Source organism: Anolis carolinensis, chromosome 2, assembly GCF_035594765.1.
Source record: "Anolis carolinensis isolate JA03-04 chromosome 2, rAnoCar3.1.pri, whole genome shotgun sequence".
NCBI classification, from domain to species: Eukaryota; Metazoa; Chordata; class Lepidosauria; order Squamata; family Dactyloidae; genus Anolis; species Anolis carolinensis.
Window position 1 is genome coordinate 256,689,627 of NC_085842.1, and position 23,504 is coordinate 256,713,130.

The 23,504-nt window shown below is 39.1% G+C and overlaps 1 protein-coding gene across 3 annotated transcripts in view; it reads left to right on the plus strand.

Moving 5' to 3' along the window:
• Positions 1-295: 295 nt before the first annotated feature.
• Positions 296-23,504, plus strand: part of secisbp2 (SECIS binding protein 2) — a 41,890-nt gene continuing 18,681 nt past the window's right edge. The window contains exons 1-8 of one of the 3 annotated variants that reach the window (XM_008103179.3): positions 296-454; positions 5,473-5,618; positions 8,095-8,356; positions 9,528-9,651; positions 10,842-11,074; positions 12,893-12,956; positions 14,116-14,273; positions 22,303-22,458. In XM_008103179.3, the coding sequence (XP_008101386.2) occupies positions 425-454; positions 5,473-5,618; positions 8,095-8,356; positions 9,528-9,651; positions 10,842-11,074; positions 12,893-12,956; positions 14,116-14,273; positions 22,303-22,458 (1,173 nt within the window). In that variant the 5' untranslated portion in view covers positions 296-424. The remainder of the gene's footprint in view (positions 455-5,472; positions 5,619-8,094; positions 8,357-9,527; positions 9,652-10,841; positions 11,075-12,892; positions 12,957-14,115; positions 14,274-22,302; positions 22,459-23,504) is intronic. The other 2 variants (XM_003216496.4, XM_062972105.1) reach the window with 2 other exon arrangements.

The following is a 23,504-nucleotide window of genomic DNA, read 5'->3' on the forward strand; positions in this document are numbered from 1 at the left end:
TGGGATTTCTGAGAGTTGAAGTCCAAAACACCTGGAGGCCCGAAGGTTGGGAACCACTGGTTTGAAGTCTTCTCTGCCCCGGAGTGCAGAGAACTACGATCCCCAAGATTCCATAGCATTCCATCATTCTGTCAAACCACAAAGTTGCTGTCTGACTGGGCCTCTCCGTAGTCCCCGCCCCTTCCCAAGGACGTCACCTCTGGCCCGGGTGCCATGGCGACCGTCACGTGATTAAAGCCGCCCCTCCGCCGCCGCTGATTGGTCCCTCCGTGTTGATAAGTGCGCGTCGCTCTCTTGACGGCTTTTGTGCGCGCCGGCGGGGGCTGGTGGCGAAGGCAGGGTAGGAGTGGCCGTTAGCGGGGTGGTTGACCTTTTCCTCGCCCTTCTGTTTTTACACAAAAGCAAAACAAAAACATCTCCCGCCATGGCTTCCGAGCGGGAAACGGGCAGCGAGGTAAGAGCGGGGGAAGCGGCTGGGTCTGTGGAGACTTCCAACGTATCCCGACCGGCTCTTTGAACCTCCTCCTCTATGGCCTCCCGCCGTTTGTTACGTAAGAAGAGACTCATCGGAAGGGAAGGGAGGCAGGAAGTAGAGCTGCCCTGTTGTGGGCCTTCTCTTTCCCCTCACTCCTCCACGAAATCCCCTTTTCTTGTGTCCCTGAATGCTACCTGTCAAGGGGTTTTGTGGGGCTGAGAGCATATGATTCGCCTAAGATTACAGAGGGTACATCTGCACTAGAATTAAGACGGGTTGACACCACATTGGCGGCCATGACCCAGGGCTATGAAGTCTAGAGATTTGTAGTTTGGTGAGGCACCAACACTTTTGGCAGAAAAAGCTTGTCAAAATCCTAAATCCATAGCATTGAGCTGTGGTAAAAGTGTCAAGTTGCAGCCATTCTACAGCGTAGAACAGGCAAGGGCAAACTTTGTCCCTCCAAGTGTTTTGGACTTCAACTCCCACAATTCCTCACAGCCTCAGGCCCCTTCCTGTTCCCCCTCAACAGTAGCTGAGGGGGGAAAGGAAGGGGCCTGAGGCTGTGAGGAATTGTCGGAGTTGAAGTCCAAAACACCTGAAAGGACAAAGTTGGACCTTACCTGGAGATGCACCCCTGGTCTCCAGAGTTTTAACTCAATATCCAAATCCAGTTCTCAAAAGAAGGTGTCAGCTTTTCTGTTTAGAAGAAAAGTAACAAAACAAAAGCAAAACTTTCACATGATAAGTAATATGATATATAATATGCTGTAGTTTGCATTGGAACAGATAACTTTATGGCAGTGGTTCTCAACGTGTGGGTTCTTAACTTTGGGTCCCCAGATGTTTTGGCCTTCAACTCCTAGAAATCCTAACACTTGATAAACTGGCTGGGATTTCTGGGAGTTGTAGGTCAAAACACCCAGGGACCCACAGGTTGAGAGCCACTGCTTTATGGCTTCCCTATGCCGTTAGGACTCCTAATAACATTGGAGGGTCTTGCACATATAGTATGTTATGTTGCCTATAGTATTTCCTGCTTCTTGGCAGAGTTTTGGACTGGATTGCCCATGAGATGTCTTCCACCTCAATGATTCTGTCATATTATTTCAGCACTCTTGTGGGAGTTGAAGTCCAAAACACATGGAGAGCCAAAGTTGGCCCATGCCTGATCTACACTGTAGAATGGATGCAATTTGATACTTTCTACCACAACTCAATGCTGTGGATTTGGGATTTGGATTATGACAAGGGTTTGAGGCACCGTTTTCTCTTTGCTGTACAAGGGCCTTTCCACGTAGCCATACAATCTAGAATATCAAGGCAGAAAATCCCACAATATCTGCTTTGAACTGAGTTATCTGAGTTCACACTGCCATATATTCCAGTTCAAAGCAGATAATGTGAAATTTTATTCAGCTGTGTAGAAAGGGTGCAAGTTTCTCTTATCCAGAAATTCAAAATGCTCCCAACATCCAAAATTATTCACATAGGTGGCTAAGATAGTAACACCTTTAGCTTTCTGATAGTTCAATGGATACAAAAAATATTAAAATATTTATACAATTATTTTCAGTCTATGTATATATGAAGCATAGATTAATTTTGTGTTTAGGCTTGGTTCTGATTTCCATCATATTTCATTGTGTATCTATATGCAAATACAAATATTCCAAATTTCAAAACACTTCTGGTCCCGAGCATTTTTGATAAAATGAGAAACAAGCTTTTATTTGTTACTATGGAGTGAATCAGCTTGCTGGAAGTTTTTATAGTAATCACGCACCAGTAGTTTTTGAAGTGATTCTTGTTCTACTTCAGTTACCATGAATGATCACTTCTCTGGAAATTAAGTTTCAGAGGTTCTTGAGTTGCAGTATTCATTTTCCAGTTTAGACTTGCTTCTGAAGGCTTGTAGGTGTATGATAAGCTGTGGAAAGATAACTATAAATTGTAGCAAGGTACAGTACCTTCCTTCTGCTTCTCTTTCAGTGGGTTTTGCACTATCTGCTAGTTGGCTTGTTGTGGCATGAATTTTTAAAGGTTGAGCCTCACTTCCTCGGGTGCTCTCTTGCATCTGGTCAAACCCTTTATTTCTTTAAGACGCTTTCCCTTCTCCATTGAATGCCTTATTCAGGATAAATTCTCCCCATATAATGGAGTGAGCAGAATAATATTGGTGTTTTTCTCTATATATAAACAGTAGGGATATAAAATGCAGTTTATCCTGATAGCTATGTTTTGTCTTCAGATATACGCTGTCAGAAACAGTGTATATCTCAGCACTAGTTGTTAGGAAACAAGTAGTGGGGGTACACTGTGTTTATATTATCCCCTGGAATGAGTTCTGTGTAAACAGAATGGGAAACTCCGTATCATTTGGTTTGGGACAGTGCTGCTTTTCTTGTATTATTACAGAATTTGACAGATCATAAATACCATCTGATTATATATAAATCGTGGTATTAGAGAAGATAGTATATTGGCCATGTGGCAATACTTCACATATTTTCCTGTTCTGAATAAAGTGAATTCTGGTATTACAGAATAAGTAGTCTCCCAAGAAAGCTTTTTCCTGCTTCTTAGCGGGGGGTTGGACTGGATGGCCCATGAGGTCTCTTCCAACTCTACTATTCTATGATTCTAAGAAAGCTTTTGTTGCAATTATTGAAATGAATGGGAAGTAATAGTAGTTAACCATCTTTGGACTGGTACCTTTCTGTTTCTGGCATGTATCTATTTAAGGAGAGGAAAGGTATGGGATAGTTTTACTCAAGTAAGCTGTATGAAAAGAACTATGATTTGGAGCAGGAAGACTGCAAGTGTTGGTGTGATTGCTTAGAATATATTGAAAGACAAACTAAGTGCATACACTCCAGTTTGCAAGACTGAAATAGAGCACCTTGTTGTAACAAAGGTAATGGTTGGGAAAACTAAAAAGTCATACAGAAGACCTGAAGTATTAACATGTCTGTATGAAAGGATGGCAGTGATATCAGAAAGATACATGTTTACCCATATTTATTGTGCCTTGTAGCTTCTGGTTGCTGAACATGAACTCTAAAAACTTCTATTAGTTATATGTAGTACACACGATCCCCTGATTGCTCCTGTTTGCACTAGGAGTGGCAAAAGAAACCATGTCAGATTCTGCATCAGAAGACATAGTTATGAAAATAGACCTAAACCTCAATCATTTTAACTACATCTGATGACCCCCCCCCCCCCAAAAAAAGACACATTGTAAACTCGGTAACATTACCTACGTAGGGATTTCCAGGATGTGGAGTGGGTGGATGAGCAAAGACGCATCTAGCCCTTTTGACAGTGAGGTAATTTGTGACAGGCAGCTACATGGACTCTTCCAGTGTCTGGTTGCAACTGCGTGTTACAAAAACACCACTGGAAGAAGAGGCCTGGATGCTGTTTCTCTCATGCTTCACTCCCAGTGCCTTGAAAATCCCTGTTGGTCCACTTCTTGACTTCTGAGGTCACTTTTGGTGGGCACTTTTATTTTCTGCATTAGTGCAGTAACCATAAACATGAATTCAAAAGTGTTCCATGCCCTTAGTATGGTTTATGACGTCGTAAATACTGAAGAGAATGCCAGTCCATAAATCTTTACAGACTCTTTTCGTCATGTCGTCTTTCCTCTGATTTTATTCTCTCAACAAATGGGGAAAAATATCTTGAACTCATTTTCTGATTTGCTGAGAGAGAAACATTGCAGATAGGAGGAAATGCTTTAGTTTTTATGACATGCAAAACCAAAAGTAAGCTTCCAGGGTGGTTTAATATGACGAATAAGCTACAGTATCTACTCTTTTTATTTTTATTATGGATGATGGATCTGCTTCTTTTATTTCAAAAGGGTGCCCATGATGGCACTCAAAACTATTTCCTCCCATTATTACAAAACTCTAGAGAATCCAATATGAAAAGTAAATCCTAGTGTTGCAGGTCATTTCTAGTCAGGAGATACTAGTTTTAAACAAAATTGTATCCTATTAAGCTTACATAAAAAGATGTTAGGTACTTGTTATTGTTCTATTAAATGTCTATTTTTATGTGGTCAGAGTAATGTTGTTAAAATTTAGACCCATCATTTATTTACAAATGGATGAACTGCAGAAACATTTTTGCGTTGTGTGTGTATTTATATATATATATATAACCACAAGATGGTGTCTGCTGAACAGGCATTTGACTATCAACTGAATTCTGTTTTTGTGATTTCTTTACCATTAAAAATGCCATGTAGCTGACATAGATATAGTTCATCATTAATTTGGATTACCATATTGAGCGTAGGCACTAGCCGCATATGCTCCTTTACTTTCATTCCCATGTGCCTTTACACCAGTTTGGCATTACAACTGATTGTCATTAACCCTAACATTTAGAAATTAGGAGCCAAACCAAGGTAAGTTGAGGAAAGGAGAACTTGCATGAGAAGGGAGAGGATGGGAGCAAAGAACAAGTATGTGACTCAAATCTGCTTTTCACTTTCTTGGTAATGATTGGTAATTGTGGCCCTTTTGATGTTGGACTGTAGCTGTCAACCATCTCTTGACATTGATTGTACTGGCTCTAAGAGCCTCAGCCTACCAACTTCTAGAGGACGCACTTACTTGCCTCTTTTCTTAGCCACTCTATATAACTAAAGTAACTATATAAGTATCATGTCTCCACTGCAAATTGTGTTTTCTGCAGCTGCTAATTGTCAACATATTTTCTTATTAACAAAAAGTAGATAAGAAACCAATTTCTGTAGTGAATGCAATATTATTAGATAAATTATGCTTAAAAGGAACAGTTTGAACATCCACGTTCTGTAATGTTCTGTCATAGTTAATCTCTTCGGATTTATTTTGATAAAGCAAAAGAAGACACCAGCTTTTCCTTCGTGTGACCATTGTGTTCACATAGATTTGGTGTTTCACTTATTTTGGTTAATCTCAAAAGTGCATGTAGCCAAACCCCCTTTTGTTTCTCAGGGCATCAAGTTATCAGCAGAGGTCAAACCGTTTGTCCCCAAATATGCGGCGGTAACTGTGGCATGGTCAGAACCCTCAGAAGCATGTGTCTTTCCTAGATATTATACTACATGCTACCCATATGTTCAGGATCCATCCGTGGATAAGTATGTACCCTTCTACATCTCATTTCTTGGGGGACTGTTGACTTACCAAAGTCTTGAATTTAGGTTTTTAACTATTTAGCTAGTTGTATTTATTTAACAATAAATTAGGCCATTCAGTATCTATGACCCCTTCTACACAGCCATATAATCCAGATTATCAAGGCAGATAATCCACATCTGTTTTGAACTGGATTATATGAGTCTACACTGCTGGATAAGTCATTTCAACGCAGATAATCTGGATTTTATTTGGCAGTGTAGAAGTGGCCTTAGAACATAGCATGGAACCAGCATCTTACAATACACAAGGTAATTACAGCATTGATCTTTTGATCTCTAAATATTGCCATCATCTGTCAAATAGCTGCAAATCATCTCTCAAAAGTTTACCTCTGAGCATTGCATTATTTGATAAATACCACATCAGACTTTGTGGAGTGCTTGGGATTTTAGGGGTTGAATTTTATTTTTTCCTCTGGTACTTAATTGTTTTCATAATCTAAAATATCAACAGTAATCCACATTTTTGCATATTTAAATACTGTACAGTATGTTGCTTTTTCACACAGGGAGAATGGGATTTTATTCTAATGCAAATGAGTAAAATATTGACTCCCCAAATTTATTAAATCATTTATAGAAAGAAGATCTAATAATACTGGAAGAAAGAGCTGGGTGTGGTTGGATATTATAATCTTGAGCTTTTTGGTAGGGCATGGAGTCTTGTCTATTTATAAGTTTTTTCTTTAAAACTCCCAGCCTACTATAGTCTTCGTAGTTTGTATTCCTAGTAGGCATTTCATCATGTTCTACAGTGTAATTGTTACTTTACATTTCTGTCCCAATTTTATAGTAGGAGTATTTGATTTGAAATGAAATGTGTTCTTCTGCAGCATGATGCTCTGAACTGTACGAATAAGATGATACTTATGGACAGCATTATTTTTGTGCTGTTGCATCATTGTTGATATAATACAGGCAATCCCCAAGTTTCAAAATCCAATTCTCACAGGGACAGAAAGTGAGATGACATCTTCTGAACATGGACACAGACAGCAAAACAAACACCACAGGGGTCTTACCACTTCCCTTTTCAATAATAATAATAATAATAATAATAATAATTCTTACCCACATCTCCTTGTGACTCGAGTTGGGTTACAACATTCCTAAAACATGCAGTCATCTAAAAGCATTCTGTAAAATACACATATTAAAACATATTTCTGCATATGTACACAAAATAAGGATTAAACATAAGACGCAAGTTTAGAATTTGTGATTAAAAGGTGGCTGGGTCCAAAGCTTGCATGTGTGTGTGTGTATCCACACTATATATACATATACATATACAGTAGAGTCTCACTTATCCAACGTTCTGGATTATCCAACGCATTTTTGTAGTCAATGTTTTCAATATATCGTGATATTTTGGTGCTAAATTTGTAAATACAGTAATTACAACATTATTGCATACTGAACTACTTTTTCTGTCAAATTTGTTGTATATCATGATGTTTTGGTGCTTAATTTGTAAAATCATAATCTAATTTGATTTTTAATAGGCTTTTCCTTAATCCCTCCTTATTATCCAACATATTCACTTATACAACGTTCTTCTGGCCCGTTTATGTTGGATAAGTGAGACTCTACTGTATATACACACACACACACTTTAAAATGTACGTGGTCTGACTTACAAACCTACAGAACCTATCTTATTCGTAACTTGCAGACTGCCTGTATAGTGTTGTTAGAGAGGAGTTAGTTACACTACTAGTAAAGGTGCTTCCAAAGACAGGCTCCATTTTATTGAACTTTTTTCATTTGAAAAGGTGGAGTATATCGTTTATCATCAAAGGCAAAATCCTAGTGTTTAAAGTAATATTGAAAGGGAAATTGATATCTTCTGTCCTTGTATTATTTTATTTGCAGGAGGATTGCCATTTAAATCCCTTAAAAACTAATGCTTGCATTTCTGCATGTTATAATGTTGAACTGGCATTTAAACATACTACATTACATAAAGTATAAGTATTTTGCCCACCCTGGTATTTATGGTTCCATTTTATTAGAATCTCATCTCTTCTTGTTCTTGATAGATAATGCTTGGTGATAAATATATTCATCCTAGATTTAATACATACCTCTTTAATTTTAATTTGTCAGTATTGGACCCCACAGTTTGAATAGTCACTTTATGGTTATCATACTTAGCCAGTTATGCCAAGTGACTTGTTAATGGTTGTTTAAAGCTTAAATTATAATTTGATTTTAAATTGCAACCTATTTGTTAAAAAAAGCCTTTTTCTTAAATTACTCATAACAGTTGAAATACAAAAACAAAACCCACACAGAATATAGTACCTGATCCAAAATGTGTTCAGGCAAACCTTTGGTGTGGGTTATGGGAAAAAGGAAGCATTTCCATGTTTGAATGTACTGTCCAACTAAACAATGTTTTTATTTAATTTAGACACCAGGTCTATACTCAAGATTTACCTTGGGATTCTACCTCCACTCTTCCCCATTATGTATCTCAAAATGTTATGGGATGCACTTCACTTGGGGAATACACCAGCTCCCCTTATACACCAGATGCCGCACCAAATGTATATACAGTTCCAAACTTCCGGTCCGAGAACAACAACTCTAAACTCTTCAGCTCTTCTAGGCAGGGCAGAGACTATGCCAAACAGACTCCTGTCAGCAGAAAGGAAGCCGCATATCATTCTAGGGTAAGTTATTTTTTGGATCATAACGTTGATTTGTTTTTCTGTCTGTCTTAACAGAACATATTAGGAACAGAATGTGCCTTGAAACATTAGCAGGTTTGTCTAGAGCTGTGCTTCTTAAACTGTGAGTCCCGACCTCAAATGAGGACCCTTTAGCTCAATGTTGGGGTCCCAATTTTTTTTTTCTGAATGTAACCCTAGTGACTGTTTTCGACAATTACATAATTCTATTGCGTTTACAGTGGACTCTGCAGAAGGTGCTTCAGCTATGCTTCATAAAAAGGGAAATCAGCCTGTTTAGCAAGCCTTACAAATGTTGATCTGTTATCAGTAAATGTTTGATTTGTATACCTATTTTACAGGCAGCCCCCAAGTTACGAACAAGATAGGTTCTGTAAATTTGTTCTTCAGTTGAATTTGTAAGTAAGTTGGAACGGGTACATTTTTAAAGTGTAACTCAATCCATATGTATATGTATACACACACTCATATATATGTATACACACATATACACATATACATATATACACATACACACACATGCTTTGGATAGCATAGGGAAGGTTTAACACCCCTGTAGTGTTTACTTTGCTGTCAGTGCCCCTGTTCAGAAGATTTCACCTTACTTTCTGTCCCTGTGATAATTGGATTTTGAAATATTTGGCTTGTTGTGGAAACAAGGATTGGTGAGAAAATTTCAGTGGAGACACTTTTTCCCCATGGTAACTTTTTCAAGAGAGAATTTCCCTTCCGAGGGGTAGATTTCCTTCACTTCCTGTTATCTCTTAACTGTGAGTTGTTTGTAAGTTGAATGTTTGTAACTTGAGGACTGCCTGTACATATATACCTGGGGTCACAGGAAAAAAATGGGGGGCAAGAGGGGGGGTCCCAAGTGGAAAAATTTAAGAAGCCCTGGTCTAGAGTACTCCACTTTCAAACCACAGGATATTGTTTTTCAATTTTTTATTCCCCTGGGTCAGGTATTCCACATGGCTCCTAGGTACATATTTAGAACCAACTCAAACTGTGGACTTAAATCTAATTTCTGATGCCCTTTATGTAGACACGGATGGGATGTTGTGTTTTTAAGCAAAAATAACTAATGCAACATATATGCAATTAATCAATACAGAGAAGGACTCAGATTGGTGTCATATTTTTTTACTTTTCACAGAGACGACCCAGAGATTTTGAACCCAAATTGGAGAGTAAAAGACCTGATGGAAGTGACTCTCCTAACAGGTCAACAGAGAGTTCATCTTACACTGCTTTGCATGGTAGAAATCCTATTAAATCAGGTACATTAAAAGGACTTTTAAATTTGATATTTTACAGGTGTGTTTCAGCAGATAATGTGTGGCCACAAAAAACCAGAATATGTAGTACGATAATTTTGAGTTAATGCATATTGTTAGATTGCTCTCTAAATCATTATTATATCCTCTATAGTTGGCTGGCAAAATAATCTTATATTGCAGTTATTGGAAGCTTGCTTCTACTTCATCAAATAATCTACCCACATGAAATAAGCATATATTATTTATTTTCCTTTCGTACATTTATTTTTAAGCATTCTGAAAACATCAGATTATTATTGTTATTGTTATTATTACTGCTCCCAAAAGAGACTTGGGGGGGGGGGGGTTAAAAACCCTCGTAATGTAACAGTACACACGGTGCAATAAATACCAAAAGAAAAACATAATATACATCATCCATACATAAAACAATACCACAATAAAATCAATCAATCCCCCCAGAAATTGATAAAACGCCACAATTATTATGGACATAAAATGAATAGCAACAACCAGTCATATAAAGTGCTTTCAGTGAAAAAGCCACTGGGTCTACAAATTTAAACCTTTTAGGCTCTATACCTATTGAAAAGCTTGGTTAAAGAGCTACTTTTTAGGTTGGACCGAAAACATTGGAGGGTGGAGGCTAGCCTAATTTCCCTAGAGAGGGCTTTCCAAAGCCGAGGGGCCACCATTTCCTGATTGCACTGATAAAGAAGGTATTTACATGTGCTCAGAGATTAAACTCAAAAAATGCCTTAAAAGCTATGGATAAAACTAAGAATTATTATTATAATATTTTTTCCTCACCTCTCCTCAAAGGTTTGAGGCAGGGCATAGTATAGCTAAAACTCATCATTATAACACATTATAGAACAAAGATTATAATACAGGAACATGAGACATGAGTTTAAAATTCATAGTTAAAACTAACTTCTAGAAGCAGATGGGGAAACTGAAAAACCCCCCAGTAAGGATAGATCATAGTATTGATTTTGAAGGTCGGGATAGGGAAGAGAGACTGGAGTTGGATAATAAATGAGATAAAAATTGAGTGTCTGAAACCCTGAACAAAAGCACTTTGCTATACAGCATTATTATGCACACTTGCCCCATTAATAATTTCAATTATTACAATGTATTGCAGATCATAGAAAGTATTAAATTTACATAAACCCTTTTTTTTCTAGACAGGCTGATTAAAGCATTGAGTGGAAAATTCAAACAATTTCCAAATAATGAATGTCTTCCAGAACCTGCCTTTGAAGTTAATCTCTCAGATTTCCCCAAATTGCAAAGTACAAGAAGTTGTAATCTGCTGAATTTTCAGAAACAAACATGGGGGCCCTTGGGTTCAGCTGAAGGAGATAAAATGCCTCGGAAGCCTCCAGAGAAAGCGGTTTCAGCTTTGGTGACCAAAGAGGTTTGTATTTGGTAACTTTTGGAATACTGAACAACTTTATGCTTGTATGAAACTAGTTTTCTGATCAGTGTAGTAGCATTGTTTGTGTGTGTGTGTGTTTGTGCGCGCACACAAATGAGCATGCCCTCAAGTCATTTCAAGCCATAGAAGCAAAACCTATAATGTGAGTTTTTGGCAAGGTTTGTTGGGGTCTTCCTCCGAATCTGAGAAAGTGTTGCCCAGTGGATTCCATGGCCAAGTGGGTATTTTCATCTCAAACTCAGCTGTACCACACTGGCTCATAGCATGATGTTCACAGCACTAGAAAATGTAAGATTTGGCATTTTATCTCACCAATTGTATCAGATTCTATCTCATGTTAAATCAAATATGTAACAGTTCTCCAGCAGTAATCAGATTTTTCCTGAGTGTGTCTGACCCAATATATTTTTAACCACCTTACGTTAAGTTTTGTTTTGTTTGGGAGATAATTTTACAATAGTAACAAAAGATATATCTTGTATGATATTAGCTAGCATATTCTTACATCTTATATTATGTACACAAAGGTGAAATTTGAAATCTCTCAAAAATAACCTTGAGTAGGGTAATATTAAATAAATAAAGCGGAGAATAAAATAACTTCAGTGATGTTAAATCTTGGCTTTTTGACATGCTGATGTAATTTTTGTGTGGGGCCACTTTGTGATAATTCAGTGATTGTTGTAGTTGTATCAAAAAACGATCATAGCATCATGTAAGTGAATCTAAATGTAGTTCATGTTCCATCAGACACAACGCAAATATTTAAAATTCATTCTTATCAGGTATGTTGAGTAGAGCAACTCACTTTATATAGATCAGATACAAATGCTTGTGTTTATAGTTTTAAGATGTGAATCATACTGCTAGAAATCAAAGCTCAGCAACACATCAATAATGGCAGATCACATTTTTCTTTTTCAGAACAGTTTTGCTTGACTTGGTTATAACTCTTTTTTCTATATTTCTTAGTTTATTCCTTCTTTAAAGTTGGTCAACGGTAATAAGCAATAATCGGCCAGTTTTTATGTAGCTTTCTGCACTGTGGATGATTCACATCTTAACATTCTTAATTTTTGTATACATGATTTAATTCATTTGTTCTGTTTTGTATTGTGCCATGGTTGCTGTTAACTGCCTTGAGTCCCTGTTTTGAGAGAAAGGTGGGATAAAAATAAACAACCAAACAAACAACTGGATGTTGATGCCTTATCTAAAACTATTCAGATTAATCATTAAACGAGCTTCTTTTGGATCCTGCTTTGAATTCTGCCATGTATAATTAATATTCATTTACTTACTGGTTAGTTTTAGGGACAGGGTGGTGTGTAAATTACACAGGTCAACAATTTTTTTTGCTTGGTGTCTTGGTTTTTAGGCTTGTTCCTGATATTTGAGGAACTGATTCAGAAAATTGCATTGGATAAACCTCATCCGCTCTAGTTCCTTAGATATAGTTACCATGGTTTTCTATGGGCAAGCAGATGGATAAATGCCATATGTTTCGTATTTCAACAACTAGAGCTAATAGGGGGAAACTGGTGCCATTTTTGGAACCAGCAGGTCCAATATACCCAGAAACAGAACAACCCAGAAACAGGGTTGTTGCGTGTTTTCTGGGCTGTATGGCCATGTTCCAGAGGTATTCTCTCCTACAGCCCGGAAAATACACAACAATCCTGTGATTCCGGCCATGAAAGCCTTCAGCTACCCAGATACAGGTCTAACATTTGAGACACCCAAATGTGTTAGCCCGTTATCAGTGTTTTGTACTAAGTAATGTAATACTCACTGTAGGGTGAAGAATGTCTGAAAAGGAATTTACCCACAAGACCTTTCACTTCTCCACCTGATCCTGGAGGCAAGTATTTTCTATTGTAATAGATCTTGTGTTACAGTTAATGCTTCATCCTGTCCATTTAAGGTTTAAAGTATTGGTTCATGCTCCAGTTTCACTTCATCTGTATGCATGTTTTATTTATTTCGTTTGTTAAAATATTTTAGTTCCTAGGCAGTATAAAACAGATAAAAACAGATAAAAAATCAGGACACTATTTTAAAACAGTTTTAGAAAACACAAAGTTAAACATTCCCCAAACCCAGCTTCTATTTTAGGAACAAATGCAAAGCAGTAGAGTCGTAGATGTCTGCCAGTACTTTGAAAGAGATGGAGCTACTCAAATTTCCTTTGGAAGATAACTATGTCTGCTACTGAGAAAGCCCTGTTTTATGTACTTTCCAATTTGGCCTCATCACTTTAAAAGTTCAGAGAACAGTCACTCTTCTTACTTAATGAACAATAAAATTTTTCCTGGTGTTAAAGAGTGACTAATTAGAAGCAGTAGGAATCTGATCTCAGTTACTGGTGGTTTCTACTTCTCATATCCCATACACATCTTGATCGTATGTCTCAGTTTCAATTTTTGTACATAAGATGTTGGAGCAAAGACTCTGTTCTGTCATTTTGATATATTGGAAAGATAATATGACGTTGTGTACCTTCTAGTCATTTCTGATCTGTAGTGACCTAAAGTGAACCTATCATGGTGTTCCTTGGCAGAATTTCTTCAGAAATTGTTTCCCCCTCTTTTTCTCTAGGGCTGAAAATGTGTTGCTTGCTCTCAGTGGGTTTCCATGGCTGAGCAGGTATTTGATTCCTTGTCTCCCTATGGAGTACATGCAATCCCCTAAACCACCCTGGCCCCAAGATATTGCGTGCACCAGTTATTTTTCAAACTTTGGTCCTCTACTTAATTTGGATTTCAACTTCTGGAAGTCCTGGCAACCTGATTAATTATCTGGATTCTGGAGCTGAAGTCCAAAACATCTGGCCCAAGACATGTTAGTATACAGATATAATATGCAGTACTTAAGAATATCATCTAGGTCTACTTGTTTGAATAGGGAGAGATAACTGTATCAAAGTATTGTGAGAAAAACATAGTCTTTCTGAAGATACATCAGATTTAAAGGTTGAAGATTTTCACAAAATCTGAGCGGTGTGTTCTATCAATTATCAGTTTCTCAGGTACATCTAGATTATTTTACTGAGACGCCCAAATCATGTGCCACTGTGCTGTCACAAACTCCAAAGAGAACAGTTTCAACTCCAGCTGCAAGTCCTTCTACCAACCACTATGAAAATAAAGGGAAACAAGGTGTTCTTGAAGATCGTAAGGTAGGGCAGTTAACTTTCAAGTGCTTTTAGGACTGTCTGAATTACTGTTATCTTTTGGAATAGCAATTAATATTTCAGATTAACACTCAGTTCTCAAATTACATTCTCATAAAAGTAGTTCTGGAGGAAATTGATGGCAGAATTTAAAGATGGAAAAAATCAACAGAGGAGTGGTGTTTTAGTCTTGGATAATAAGCCTGTTTCCTTAAGCTCATTTGTTTTCTTTTTCTCCTCAATACTTTTTTTGTACTTCCTTTTCCAGTCTGCCTTTTTCTTATTCAAGCCATCCATCTTTTTCTTCAATCTCTTTATTGGTTTTTTTCTGAATATACTTTCTAAGCATGTGTTCTTCCTTTTCATTTTTTCTGTGCTAATAATTTTATGAATTCCCATTCTTTTTAGGCTCTCTTATTCTTTTTGACATGTACTGAGATCATGTTTTTTGACTTTTGAGCTTTATTGTGGGGGAACCCTTTTTGCCATTCCACCCTTTAAAAAAATGAAACAAAGAGTAACCCAGCTGCTTTTTAAAGACCTTCCTCTCAGCTTTTAGCATCCCAGCTCCCAAAAATGAAAAATATAGAGTCCGCCAACTGCTGTTCCTACGGACTTTCAAGACTAGTGGATTAAGTTAAAACACCCACAGAATCTAAAATAAACTGGATTAATCCAAAAGTCACAACTTCTGGTTATGACTTTTCACCCATTTTCTGCTCCCAAAATATTTGTAGGTTGGCTTGCAAGTAAATACTGATCCTGAACTCTTTCCATATTCTCAGCTGCCCTAGGTTTTCATTCTTTGTTTGTATTTTTTGTTCTATATTGTAAACCTCTTGCCCCATTACAGTATGTACTTTTGATATAAATATATTATTCTACCTTAAAAACATTTTCTTTGGGTTTTTTTCTTGTTTAATAAAAATTTGAACATTTTATTTTCATTCAGTGTCTCAACTGAGCCTATTTGTTCAAAATGATTTCTTGTTAGCTAAAATTTCTCTTTGTTATGATTTTGATAGTGGTTCTTGATATGTTTAGGGCTTAGTTGATGTGTGCTTTTTCTGTTTCAGTTAAAGGTAATCTTATCTTTTTGTTCCCTTTCTCATGTGAAATTTGTCTTGGGTGCAGTTTTTTTTCCCTTCCCTCGTTCTTTTTCTCTTAGCCCCATTATTTGTGTTTTTATTTGTGTTAATTTGAATATTAATTGTCATATTTATGTCATAACATACAATTCTATTTTTTCTGCTTTTATTGTCTGGGCCTACTTTTCTTGTACCTCTGCTTATTTTGCTGCTATTTCTGATTGGATGACTTTTTTAAAACTCAGATTTATCTGAAAGTTGGCCTATACACCTTTTTCTGGGTTTGTGCCCTTCCCCTTTTCTCTCATTTGCCTTTTCTTAACCTCTATTTTTCCTGGTACATAATTACGACGTCTCCTCAGCCTCCTTGTTTTTATTCAAGCTACCATAAAATATGAATGTAAAATCCTTTAATATTGTAAAATTGTACTATTTCCTCCAGCTTCTAAACTACAGCTTTCCCTCTCCTTCCTCATTTCACAATGGTCACTCTTTCCAGTCTGATTGTCCCTTCTCCATTTTTTCCCCTGCTACCCGTTAGCTTTGGCTTCTGGACTTTGTTCTGGCAACATTCCTCTTCTTTCCACTTTGTATTTCCTTTTCAGATTAAGTGATTACTTTGGCCAGGATCCAGCAGTATACATCTACAGGCAGATGAAGCTGTTAGCATATGTGGAAGGATGCAGTTCTTGTTCCCAAGCCATCAGTGGAACTCTTTCCTTCTCTTCCTAGACAGCATCACATTCCTGTACTTGAAACTTTGGTTCTAGATTATTCATCAGCCCTTTGGTTCAAACAATGATGCTGTTCAGAGACTTTGTGGATAGAGGAGCCACATTGTTCTGGATATCTTCTGTCATCAGGAGTGTATTGTAGGATCCTGGTCTTTTCCTTTAAGAGCTCTTTACTTTTCATTCCCTTTTTCTATCACTTCTCTCTCTACTAGCTGTTAGGGTTTCTGTTGAGGAAAGCCAAGAAAATATAAAAGCAGGATTCGAACTGAACATGATGAAAACAAAAGTAGCAGCCACTGATAGAATGACTGTGGATAATGAAGATATTGAGATAGTCAAGGGCTTGCTGTATCTTTACGCAGTCATCAATAAAAATAAAGACTGTAGTCAAGGAATCACAAGAGCAGTGCTTGGAAGCACAGCTATAGAAAAATTAGATAGGATTTTCCAAGTGGACTGATATATCATTGAAAATCAAAGTCATGGTCATCCATGCCATAGCATTTCTGATTTCTATGTATGGTTCTAAAAACTGGACTGTAGAAAGCTGACTGACTAGAATCAACTCATTTGAAATGTAGTGCTAGAAGAGGGTTCGATTGGTACACTGAGTGTGAAAGTGATGAGCAAATCAAGTCTGAAGTCACCCTAGAAGTGAAAATGATTAAATTAAGGCTCTTACTTTGGCGATGCCAAAATTGATGAAGTGGGAGGCGACAGGGGGAGGAGGAGGAGGAGGAGGAGGAGATTGAAGTGAATAGTCTCAATCAAGGAAGCCACAGCCTTGGCTTTGCAATATCTCAGCAGGGGACATGGAAAGAGCCTCCCCGAAGATTGAGTGAATTCAGTCGGGTGTCCCCTGGGCAACGTTTCTTGTAAGCGGCCGATCTTTCCAAACCCAAAAGCATTGGATGAATTGGATGATTTATCAAGACCATTGCTAACGATTATGTCTATTAATATAGAAGGTTTGTCACTTGCTAAGGAAGAACTATTAGCCAAAATGTCTGAGGACATTTCGTGTGACATCCTATGTATACAGGAAACACACAGAGACATCACAATGAGAAGACCAAAAATTCTTGGAATGCAACTGGCAGTGGAACGACCTCACAGACAATATGGCAGTGCCATTTTTGTACGATCTGGTGTAGCAATCTCTGCAACTTCCCTCCCAGACGTGAACAACATTGAAATCTTATCTGTGGAACTTGATAGTTGCACCGTATCATCACTCTATAAACCACCTGGGGCTGATTTCTATTTTACACCCCCAACCAGCTGCCACAATCATGAAGCCCATTTTGTTGTGGGAGATTTCAGTAGCCATAGCTGTGTCTGGGGCTCTGACGAAGATGATAGAAATGGCGAAGCAGTTCAAACGTGGGCCGACAATAGTAGAATGAGCTTCCTTCATGACAGTAAATTACCACCATCATTTAATAGCGGCCGATGGAAGCGTGGTTATAACCCTGATCTGATTTTTGTAAAGGAAAGCATAAGCCACCAATGCACCAAAAGGGTATTAAACCCAATACCTAACACACAACACAGACCAATATGCTGCGTAGCATATTGTGATGACTCATGGGCCATGTAGTCCCGTTCCTAGCACTGTTGTGACAGATGAAGAGGAAAACTTAGGTTTCCCACCGTTTCAGCCAGAATTGGAGCTTTTTCAGCCAGAATTGGAGCCCTTGCACCTGCAGGAGATTTGCCTTCCAGAAGTCTGCCAAACAAGCCTTGAGCCGAAATCTCCCCCATTTTCTCGCCGTGATTATTATAAACAACAGAAAGGCGCTCAGGAGGCATCTCGCAGGAGCGCTAGGATTGCTGCCAGGCATTCAGCTGATTAAGCCTGCTTCCCATGGGAAACTTTAGGGAGTCATGCATCTGGACACAGAGAATGGCTTTCGGTTCTGGTTCCCCAGAGAATTGTTCTTTGGCGGGAAAACGAGACCCTATTTAGGTGTTTTGCCCACGTAGGAATCTTGCGGAGTCAATTCGTCAGCTTCGGGAGTAGGTTGTGTGTGGACTACGCTACTCCCGCGTTCAAGTCCTTTGCTCCCGTTTCCAGCCTTGCCTTGCTTCCCAGGACCTTGCCTTGCTCCACGGACCTTGCCTTGCTTTCCGGACCTCGCCACGAATTTACCACGGATCCTGTTCTTGCTCCTTGTTTCTTGTTGCCTTGAATTAAGCCTAGTGTTCCAAGAATCAAGTTTACTTCCTAGCCTTGCTTAAGTTTCATGGACTAAAGGACCTTGTCATCTCCCCTCACTTTGCTTGGCAAAGTGAGTGTTTCGGTTACTGGATTACAACATTGGACCTTAATATTTCATATTGGACATTGTTTCTTTGGACTAATTTTGACCTTTCCTGAAAGGTCTACTTCTGGACTATTTTCTACACTTGTTTTTATTAACTTTATATATTTCCACAATAAAGATATTAGATAGATTCTGGCCTCTGTGTATGGTTATTGGTGCTCTGCAGCCTGGGTCCTGACACATATGCAGCTGTAAGACCGAAAAGTGTCCCATTCTGCAGAAGATATAACTTCAATAAAGCTAACTGGACAAAGTTTACAGAGACCTTGGAAGCTGCTATTTCTGATATAGAACCTTCTATAGAAAACTATGACCTGTTTGTAGAAGCTGTGAAAAGATCCTCGAGGCTCTCAATCCTTAGAGGCTGTCGCACAAGCTACCTACCAGGCCTAAACGAAGAATCACTAAATCAGCTACAAGAATATCTCAGATTATTTCAAGAGAACCCATATAGTGATGGGACTATAGCAGCAGGCCAAAAACTATCTACAGCCTTAGCTAATGCTAAGAAAGGCCGTTGGATAGAGCTGCTTGAGAACCTGGACATGTCCAAGAGTAGCCAAAAAGCCTGGCAATTGCAGAGACGCCTGGATAGTGACCCTCTGGTCAACCCTGGACACCCGAACGTGACACCAGATCAGATAGCTCACCAGCTAATTCAGAATGGGAAAACCAACCGCAGCAGAATAAAGATGAAAATCAACAGGGTGCCAGAACTTGAAACCCACCAGTTGTCTTCTCCTCTAAACCTGAAAGAACTCAGAGAAGCCATCAAGCGATGTAAGACTGGTAAAGCACCTGGCCTAGATGACCTGATGATGGAGCAAATCAAACACTTGGGCCCCAAAGCTGAAAACTGGCTTTTGAAATTCTACAATCAATGCCTGGCACACAAACAGATTCCCAGAGCATGGAGGAAAACTAAGATAGTGTGATGACTCATGGGCCTTGTAGTCCTGTTCCTAGTACTATTGTGGCAGACGAAGAGGAAAACATGGGATTTTCGCCGGTTCAGCAAGAGCCGGAGCCTCTTCACCTGCAGGATGTTGATGTTTGCCCACAAGAATTCAGCCAAACAGGCCTTGGGCAGAACTCCCCCCCCCCCCCCCCGTTTTCCAGGAGGGAAAATTATTCTAAAGATAGGGGAGCCAGGGAGGCTAATCGCAGAAGCCTGAGAATCGCTGCCAAACAAATGGCTGATTAGGTCTGCTTCCCTTGGGAAATTCTAAGGAGTCATGCATCTGGACAGAGTTGGGTTTCGCTTCTCGTTCTCTAGGGAAAGAGTTCTGTTGGCGGGAAAACGAGACCCGATATAGGTGCTTGGCGCGAGGGATACTTTGCGGAGTCAATTGATCAGCTTGAGGAGAGAGATCGTGTGTGGACTTCGTAATCCCCGTTCCTTGCTTCCCGGATCAAGCTTCAAGCCTAGCCTTGTCTCACGGTTTTACCACGGACTCTGTTTCATGCTTCATGTTCGTCTTGCCTTAAGTCACGGATCTAGTCGAGAATCAAGTTTATTTCCAGCCTTGTTGTCAAGCTTCATTGGACTTTAAAGACTCTGTTATTTCCCCACACTATTGCTTGGCAAAGTGTGTGTTTCGGTCAAGTGGATTAAAACTTTGAACTCTAATATCTTATATTGGACAATACATTTCTGGATTATAATTGACCTTATCTGAAAGGTCTGCTTCTGAACTATATTCTTCACTTGTTTTTATTGATTTTATATATTTCTTTAATAAAGATATTAGATAGAGACTGGCCTCTGTGTAAGGTTATTGGTGCTCTGCAGCCTGGATCCTGACAGATAATTGCCATCTTAAAACCTGGTAAAGATGCCTCCAATGCCAGGAACTATCGACCAATCTCCCTCTTATGTCATCTATATAAAGTCTATGAGAGGATGCTATTAAATCGACTAGGACCTGTTATGGAACCCAAGCTTATTCCACAACAAGCAGGTTTCAGACCAGGGAAAAACTGTACAGGTCAAATTCTTCATCTGACTGAACATATCGAGGAAGGCTGTGAGAAAGGCTGCATTACGGGAACAGTCTTTGTGGACCTTACGGCAGCCTATGACACGGTGCAACATAGAAAAATGCTGCATAAAGTCTACCACATCAACCGGGACTTTGACTTTACAAAAACTGTCCAGACCCTCTTAGAAAACCGCAGCTTCTATGTGGAGTTTCAGGGCCAGAAAAGCAGATGGAGGAGGCAAAAGAATGGTTTACCCCAAGGCAGCGTTCTTGCACCGACCTTATTTAATATCTTCACGAACGATCAGCCACAACCTCCACTCACAAAGAGCTTTATATATGCTGATGACCTTGGCCTTACAACACAAGCAAAAGATTTTGAAACAGTTGAAAAGCAACTCACCAATGCCTTGAAAGATCTCTCCAGCTCTACTACAAAGAGAACCACCTGAAGCCGAACCCTTCCAAGACACAAGTGTGTGCTTTCCACCTACGTAACCGCGAAGCCAACAGGAAACTGAAAGTTACTTGGGAAGGCCAAGAGCTCGAACACTGTTTCCATCCTAAATACCTTGGTGTCACCTTAGACCGAACACTAACATATAGGAAACACTGCATGAACACCAAGCACAAAGTAGCTGCACGCAACAACATCCTGCGGAAACTGACTGGCAGCGCATGGGGAGCAGACCCACAAGTAATAAGAACATCAGCCCTGGCCTTGTCTTTCTCAACTGCAGAGTATGCCTGTCCTGTTTGGCACAAGTCTGCCCATGCAAAGCAGGTGGACATAGCACTGAATGAAACATGCAGAATCATCACGGGATGCCTTAAACCTACACCTGTTGATAAACTCTACAAGTTAGCTGGCATTGCCCCTCCTGACGTGCGACGGGAAGTTGCTGCTAATGGTGAGAGAAAAAATGTCGAACATTGTGAAAGCCACCCACTGCATGACTATCAGCCTCCTCCCACCAGACTCAAATCAAGGAAGGGCTTCATGAGAACCACCACTCCTCTTGATGTTCCTCCAGCAGCAGCAAGGGTGTCTCTCTGGGCAGCTAAACCTGGCAATTCTAACTGGATGGCCCCCCAAGAGGGTCTTCCTCCAGGGGCAAACCAAGAATGGGCAACTTGGAAGTCCCTGAACAGACTCAGAAGCGGAGTGGGCAGATCTAAAGACAACTTGGCAAGGTGGCACTACCTGGAGGAATCCTCCACCTTGTGTGACTGTGGAGCTGAACAAACAACTCAGCATATGTATGCTTGCCCACAATGCCCTGCCTCATGTACGGAGGAGGAGTTGTTTAAAGCTACAGACAATGCTGTTGCTGTTGCCCGCTTTTGGTCCAAAACTATTTAGTTGCTTGTGATTTCTTTTCTTTTTTTAATTTTATTTTTATTTCCATTATTTGAAATGTACAATGCTTTTGACACGAAATAAATAAAAATAAAGCAGGCTGTTGATCATAGGATGTCCTTGAGGTCTTGCATTCAAACAGTTGTGATAGGCCGAGACCAACTTAATGACAATTAACTACAACATGAGGCACTCAGCAGCCAAGAGTATGTTTATATTTTATTTTGAGGAAAGTGCCTGTTCTGTTAGTAGTATCTCCTTCCAATCAGTTTCCATACGATACATTAGGAACTCCTTTTGCGTTGAAAAATATCACCTTGAGTTATACTTGTTCAGTGTTTTGAAATAAAGTACTGCAAAGCCTTTGAACAAGAAAGTATTAGGCCCCACATTAACATCTTATATTTCTACAATAGAAGCATTGAAATAAGAATTCATATTCTGTTTGTTAAGATTTAATCTTGGTTTCAGTTTAAAGCTTTGACGTGACAAAACTTTACTGTCTTAATAATGTGTTATAATATTTTTACTTATTTTTCAATAGTCAGAACCAAAAGGGAATGCTAGTGACAGTGAGCCAGAAGAAATAGTGGAGAAGAAGAAGAAGAAAAAGAGAAATAAAAAAAAAGCTAAAGCAAGTAGCGAAACAGAGAATGTTCCCAACAAGAGCATTATATATCAAGAACCTCCAAGAATTGAGGTACAGATTTTCATTTTCCTGGTGATATCAAGGTTTTTATGTTCTCTCCCAGGAATCACAGGCCAATTTGGAGTTTGTAGAAATTCAGGAATAACTATGGCATACAATTGAACATGATTTTGCCTTAATATCAAATTGGAAAGTTAATTTGACATGACTGTATAACATGTAATTAAAAGGTCTAGCTTGTCTGTGGTACTTATAGCAATTTATGTGAAATAATGAGATTCAAGATTATGTTATCTATAAATCTTCACATTGCTGTCCGTGTTGACTAAATCCTACCTAAGAGCAGAGAGCCCTTCTTTGTTCTGTTTGCTATCTAGTGCAGTATGCTATATAATAGGGGCCAGGCTGTGGCGCAGGCTGGTAAAGCAGCCTGCTGCAATAAATCACTCTGATCAGGAGGTCATGAGTTCGAGGCCAGCCCGTGGCAGGGTGAGCACCCATCAATTAAAAATAAAAAATAGCCCCTGCTCGTTGCTGACCTAGCAACCCGAAAGATAGTTGCATCTATCAAGTAGGAGATAAGGTACCACTTATAAAAAGTGGGGAGGCAAATTTAACTAATTTACGACGTTGGAATGAGGAAGTGCGGTCAGGGTGGATTATGAAGCAGCTGCTCCCCCTGTGGCCAGAATCGAACATCCCCTCAGGATAAGGTTAAATTGCATCTGCGTCTGTCTGTCTCTGTCTCGGTTCTATGTATATGGGCATTGAATGTTTGCCCTGTGTGTGTATAATGTGATCCGCCCTGAGTCCCCTTCGGGGTGAGAAGGGGGGGAATATAAATGCTGTAAATAAATAAAAATAAATAATGGTTACACTTTGTTACTAATCAGGACTCATAATTTTCATCTGAATGTCATTGTAGCAGACACCACTACGTGGAATCATGCTGCCCCAAATAAATAGTAAAATTGCACCATTTGCTTCCTGCCAGCCCAATGTATATGATTAATGTGAATTAGTTGTGCTCTGATCAAGGGTTGTAAATAGTCAGAGAACCTTACCTATATAAAGCTTTGGCTTTTGATTCTGAATGT